Source organism: Lampetra fluviatilis, chromosome 30 (genome assembly GCF_964198595.1).
Source record: "Lampetra fluviatilis chromosome 30, kcLamFluv1.1, whole genome shotgun sequence".
NCBI lineage: Eukaryota > Metazoa > Chordata > Hyperoartia > Petromyzontiformes > Petromyzontidae > Lampetra > Lampetra fluviatilis.
The window spans coordinates 12,116,485-12,122,996 of NC_136304.1; the positions used below are offsets into that span (position 1 = coordinate 12,116,485).

The 6,512-nt window shown below is 48.8% G+C and overlaps 1 protein-coding gene across 2 annotated transcripts; it reads right to left on the bottom strand.

Annotated features, from left to right (window-relative positions):
* Positions 1 to 1,049: 1,049 nt before the first annotated feature.
* On the bottom strand, positions 1,050 to 4,945 carry LOC144943335 (uncharacterized). 2 transcript variants are annotated; one of them, XM_078870711.1, is made up of 2 exons: positions 4,795 to 4,817; positions 1,050 to 2,235 (listed from the first exon to the last, which is right to left on the bottom strand). In XM_078870711.1, exon 2 carries the CDS (start codon positions 2,190 to 2,192, stop codon positions 1,050 to 1,052), a length of 1,143 nt encoding a protein of 380 aa, XP_078726837.1. In that variant the 5' UTR covers positions 2,193 to 2,235; positions 4,795 to 4,817. The 2 variants fall into 2 exon arrangements, 1 of the variants encoding a protein (XP_078726837.1); XR_013639489.1 differs by lacking the exon at positions 4,795 to 4,817 and adding an exon at positions 4,880 to 4,945 and having other exon boundaries at positions 2,202 to 2,235.
* Positions 4,946 to 6,512: the final 1,567 nt, after the last annotated feature.

Sequence of the window (6,512 nt, forward strand, 5' to 3'; positions counted from 1 at the left end):
GACAGAGTTTTATTTAATAGTTCAGGTTTAATGAACAGTGCCCGTAGTCCAAGTCATAACTCACAGTAAGCACAAACAGGGATAAGTGTCTGGGGAGCAGTCGTGTAGTGGTTACCACTCACGGTCATCAACACCAGGATCAATTATCTGAACCGGTCCTGGGTCTCCCCTAGGTCGATTCGGCCTCAAATGAGTACTTGGTGTGGTGTGTAAACATCGCTACTAGAGAGACAAAGGCGGCCGGGCGTGGTGCTGGCCACCCACCCCCTCGTGTGCTGAGCCGGCCTTCATAAGTGCTCGAGAACAGCACTACCCCTAAAAGTCGGTTAAGGCTTTATATAAGGGTGATCTTTGTTCATGTACAATATAACCTTTGCCCAAAATGAAATTACAGTACTTTAAGCCAACTATAATGAAATACAGTGTAGTAATAAGGGGAGCTCTTGTGCAACTGTGGGTACGTGCTGTGGGCATATATCGATGTGGGTATTCATAGGATATAGAGTGAACAATATTTACAAAAATGTGTTAATCCACTTCTGGATGAAGGCTTCCTCAACCTGTCAGCATTAGGGGTTGTTTGACCATACCTCACGTTTTTGGGTTGATGAAGGGGAGGCCTAAGTACCGCTTCCCATATTGATCGCCACTGATGTTGGCCGTGCTGGGATCCAACAGTGCGCGACCGCTCCATTCATATAAAGAAAAGTTATTTACAAATAATTAAAGCAGCACACTTTTTAATCGCTCCGAATGTTCTTTAATCTTTTACGCCCAAAGCTCTTGTAGCATAAGTTAATGAGCAAACCCAGCCAGGGCTGCGTCGATCTCAGGAGCACTGCTATAGCGCCCTCTAGCGGCGTCACAGTCACGCTGCAGTCAGCTAAACTCTCTCCAAAGCCTCAACAGCAACCTACAACCTGGTTATCTTAGCCCAGGTTATCTCAACGCAGGTTGTCACTGGCCTGCGTTTTCTTTAATACACAAATGAAGTGGTCATTGACGCAGCCTCGACAGAAAGTCGTGCACGATCGAGGGGCAACCATCGTTCAAAGGCAGCGCCTGTGAACGACCGATGGCCCAAACTCCTTGTACTCAAGCGCTGTTATCCACATCTGCTGGAAGGTAGAGAGGGATGCCAGGATCGAGCCGCCAATCCACACCGAGTACTTCCTCTCCGGTGGCGCAAAGATCCTGACAGGAGCTCCGCGTGGCGCTAACTTTGCCAGCTCTTGCCACAGTCTCTCGTCCAACCCAGGGAAGAGGCTGGATCCCCCAGAGAGCAGGATATTGGAGTAGAGGCTCTTGCGTAGATCGATGTCACTCCGGGTGACACTTTTCCAGACCAGCTGGTGGATTCCCGGTGTGTCCAGACCGACGATCGTGGGCGAGAAGAGAAGCTCGGGTGCCCGGAAGCGCTGGTTGTGAAGGGTAATGACTTGACCGTCCGGCAGCTTGTAGTCGACAGCCAGCTCCTCTGGCTTCCGTCTAAGCTCCTTTTCGTAGTCCCCGGCCACGTAGCACACCTGTTCTTTGATGTCGGCCACAATCTCCCACTCGGCCGAGCTCACAAATGCGTGTCCCCTCTCGGCGAGAATTCGGCCCAGGTTATCGGTGACGTCTCGCCCGGCTACATCCGAGCGGAGCACAGCGCGCGGGAGCCCGTAACCCTCAAACACAGGCACGGCGTGCGTCACCCCGTCGCCCACGCCGACCGCCAGCCCCGTCACCATGCCGCTGGCGTAGAGCGACAGCACGGCCTGCACGGCGACGTGGACGGCTGGTGCCCCGAACCGCTCGAACAGCAGCTGGACCGCTTGCTCGCGGTTCTCCAGGGGGTTTAGAGGAGCCTCCGTCAGGAGCACAGGCTGGTCCTGCGGTCTCGCGTGCAGCTCGGCCTCGTAGGCGTGGGCCCACACGCGCTCCATGTCGTCCCAGCGCGTCACGATGCCGCGCTCCACTGGGTAGCGGAGGGAGAGCACGCCGCGCCGGCACAGCGCCTGTCTCCCTATGTAGAAGCCACCATCGCCGCTACCGCCGGAGTCGTCAAGCCCACGGCTGACGAGCATCGTGTCCCTCTGACGGGGCCGGCCCACGAGCGAGGGCACACAAAAGCGTGGGGCGTTCTCCCCGGCAAAGCCGGCCTTGCATAGACTGGAGCCATTGTCCATGACCACCGCCGGGTTGTCCATGTTCCTGGCTGTCAGGTGCAGGGACGATGGGGCCTTTTAAAGACTGAAAGTGAAAGTGAACAAAAATGAGAAAGGGACATGTTAAGATGTGGAGTAAGTAATATCTCTAACCCGAACGAACCACTAATCCTAACCACACAAGTTAACCACCAGACAGCCCTACTAACCAAAACTACATTAACCAAACCACAACAATACTAACCATAAGGATATTCACCAGATCACAGCCTTGTGTCCAACTCTCCCACATTAACCAGAGACCATAGCTCTACCCCTAATTAAAATACCACTCACCAGACCACAGTCCTATGTCTAGCCTTAACCCACGTTAGACTACTTGACTATATCCTTACAAATGTCCCCATTCTTGATTCTAGGCATGATGTTAGCCTGGCCTCTGCTGCTTTTTTATTTGTTTCTTTTTCATGTTTTGTTCAGTGCTCAGTTTTGGTTTTTCACAGTGCGGGGAATATTGTTAGCTGCTCCTGCAGAGATACGCTGCCACATCCAGTCTCAGGTATACCTATATATCTCCGACTAGTCTGCTTTCCACTGGCTTTATCATTACACTCTTTCAAAAAGTACCTGGATTATTTAGGTATGATGTCATTGTAATTAAGCCCACTTACAATTATATTGATAAAACTCTTTGTCTGGGAATAAAACTGTAATCATAAAAAAATGCCACTAACATTTGGTAGACTCAATTGAACATTGTTTTTCAGAATGTATATAATCTGATGCCATTTTGCTGCAACACCTTTGAAACAAGCGAATTACAAACTTCCATACATGAGGTGATCTATAAACGTGTGAAATTACATCATATGTGAGAGTCATTGGTGAATAACCTTGTATGGATCTGCCAATATAAAATAACTACGATAAAATGTAAATCCATATGGTAACCGAGAACGGTATAAAAGACCATTCCAAATTCATCGTAAACAATGTGGCTTCCAGGAGTAACCAGCGAGCGGGAACACATTTCGTCACGCGTGCAGAGCGTCCATTGTTTTTAATTCGCTTTGCAGTTACTTAGCTCGTTAGGACAACACGTGGACTTTCGTGATCGATAGTCGTTAAACCCGCCACCACCCGACACAGACAAATTTACGCGATCTAACCCAATTTATTTTAATGGTTGATGTTCATTATTCATTACGTTTATTTCTTAGAGCCACGTTGGGTCAGCCAAGGGGTTTACTCGGTTGAAACAAAATTCAACAAGAGGGGGTTACACAGTAACCAACAAAGGCCGAGAACCAGTCACTGCTCTCGCCCATCTTGAACAACTTGTTCATCTGTCCACAAACACCTGGGGGCGTTGGTGAACACAAGCACAGGTGGAGTTGGTATGGCCAGAACCAGGCCCATATCGAGTCTACCTCTCCACACACGGTCATCGGGTACGTGTTTAAGGCTGAGTCGACCCAGAGGAAGCCCAGGGCAGGTACCACACTTTGCTGACGTTAGCCTTGGCTGGGAATGTGATGTTATTTTTGTTATGATTACGGTGACTTCATAATCTACGTGATATTTAACGGTTCACCCCGCACAACTCCACGGTTATGATTCCAGAGCGGATTACAGTAGAGTGTATACACAGTACAGTATATTAAATATACATTACATTGTAGCGCCTCTAGTAGCTGCGGTCGTCACGTTAGCTAACCCGGCACAGCGTTGGACACACTGCACAAGAATCTAAATGAAATCTATTGCCACACTCGCCACTCACTACTCGATGCGAGCGCAGTGAACGCGATGAGGACTTTTGGACGTGTAACGGATGAGTTGCTCAAAGCAAACACGAAGCTCTCCCCGGCGAACCCTGCACACAGACTACAACCACGCAGAGCCACCCGCCAGACGTCTCGCGGCGTCCGCCCTGCCCGACTACCCTCACGGATCCACGGTCCACGATGATCGTCATCGATGATGATGATCGTCATCGATGATGACGGTGCCGGATTATCCTCGTAGCACGAGTAGCTACACATGATGCTACGGGTCCCGCACTTTCAAGGGCCCCGCGCTAAATGCTTTCAAGCTATCAATTCCGGTTCAGTGATGCTGCACTCGCTCTATTACTATAGTACTATACTGCCTTCAACTTTTATGAACGACTGGGTGTTTAAGGTTAGCGATTTGTCGTATTATCTGGCTGTATAGCAAATGAAAAAACTAATTTACTTTAGTATGCAAGGTGAAAACATTTTATATTTGCGTTTTTTTTAATTTAGGACCCCTTAATAACATATGCTACAGGCCCCGCACTAGCTTCATTCGGCACTGATCAATTATTATAATCATCGTGGTCATCGACGAGCGGTGATGCTGTTCGCCCGAGACATCCTTCCACCCCAAATCGCCGCTCACAGCCGCACGCATCACCCACGGCCCCTCTCCAGCCTGCTACGTGGCCCCCCGCGGTGTTATTTACACTCGCCGTTGTTAAACAACAACAACCACAAAAACAACCACAATGCGAGCTTGCCGTGGTACCCGTCTCGCCGCCGTGAATGAGAAGTTGTCTCTGGCTGTCACCACAGAGTCCACTCGTTGTTAAACAACAACAACAACCACAACGCGAGCTTGCCGTGAATGAGACGAAGTTGTCTCTGGCTGTCACCACAGAGTCCACTCGTCGTTGTTAAACAACAACAACCACAAGGCGAGCTTGCCGTGAATGAGACGAAGTTGTCTCTGGCTGTCACCACTGAGTCCACTGCCGTTGTGGCCGTTGCGGCGCGCGAACAGATTCTATAGCGCGCTTAGGCGGCTCAGCGGCCGCGTGCTCGCATTCCCTAGCGTGGATAGCCATTGGGCGGCGCCATCCTCTTCACATCGACCAGCGGGCACGCTCCGCGGGATGATTTCAGCGCTCCGTCTCCACACGTGGTCCTGTTTACTCGGACGCGTTCCGCTCCTGCTCTGTGTCATTGTTATTACGATGACTCCTGACCAGCGTCGTTTCAAGCCATGGCCGCTGTCATGCTCCCTAGCCCACTCTCGTGTAGGAACTGTGGCATTAAAATGTTTAAATAAAACAAATTGGCGAAACGTATCTGAAGGGCCATTGCCCACAACGTCGCCTTATTGTATATATATGTTCTTTGGTTCTTTCGGTAGAGTCACGTAGATATAAAAATAATAATAAACAAAACCCACTAATGTAAGACTAGCCTGATTCTGGTACAGTCTACATTATAGACTGCCAGTATGCTCACCGAGGTTAATAACCAGGCTACAGTCTACATTATAGACTGCCAGTACACTCACCCAGCTTAATAATCAGGCTACAGTCTACATTATAGACTGCCAGTACACTCACCCAGCTTAATAACCAGGCTACAGTCTACATTATAGACTGCCAGTACACTCACCCAGCTTAATAACCAGGCTACAGTCTACATTATAGACTGCCAGTACACTCACTCAGCTTAATAACCAGGCTATAGTCTACATTATAGACTGTAAGTATACTCACTCAGCTTAATAACCAGGCTACAGTCTACATTATAGACTGTAAGTATACTCACTCAGCTTAATAACCAGGCTACAGTCTACATTATAGACTGCCAGTACACTCACTCAGATTAAGAACCAGGCTATAGGCTAAATTAGTGATTTAAATTTTTTATTCACTTTATTTTGTATTATTTGTCTATCTACGTGACTTTACCGAAAGAACCAAAGAATATGAATTCCTGCAGTCACGAAAGTTTTAAGTCAAAATTATTGTATTTGTTTTCCTTTTCAGGCCACACAGTGTTGTTGACGACTGTGTTCATTTTTTTGTCAATATTTATGTTTTTGCCAATTCAGCGTCACCAAGCACAGCATTTTGTTTGGCCTTTAAAAGAACAATTTGAATTATGTCACGAACCTGCCCGTGTCTTCTCTAACCCGTGTGCTCCTCCTCCCATCTCTCATTGCACCCAGCTCTGCTTCGTTGCACACTTTCCACTTTGTTTCAGATCCACATGTCACAGCGGGCGGTGACGGGCGCCACTGGAAATCTCGCCTCTCTCCGACCCCATCGCTCTGTTGCAGCCATTAACCAAGTTCAGTTTTCCAAAAATGACTGCGCTCAGCTCTTCCTCCTTTCTGTGTCGTGGATTTGTGTTTTTGCTGCGCCTACAGCAGCTGCCCTCGGTACCCACGCTGCACCGTGTGTCCAGCCGCATCCTTCCCACAGACATCTCCCATTGTTTAGCCAACTCGCACGTGACCTCTGTTTGAGCTCAACTCTATCTTCGTCCACAAGTTTGCAGTCGTCTTTATTACATTTTTTTGTACATTTCCTGCGGTTCA

What these genes read in the sequence shown, in the direction of transcription:
- LOC144943335 (XM_078870711.1), bottom strand. Translation starts at nt 2,192, where the DNA reads ATGGACAACCCGGCGGTGGTCATGGACAATGGCTCCAGTCTATGCAAG.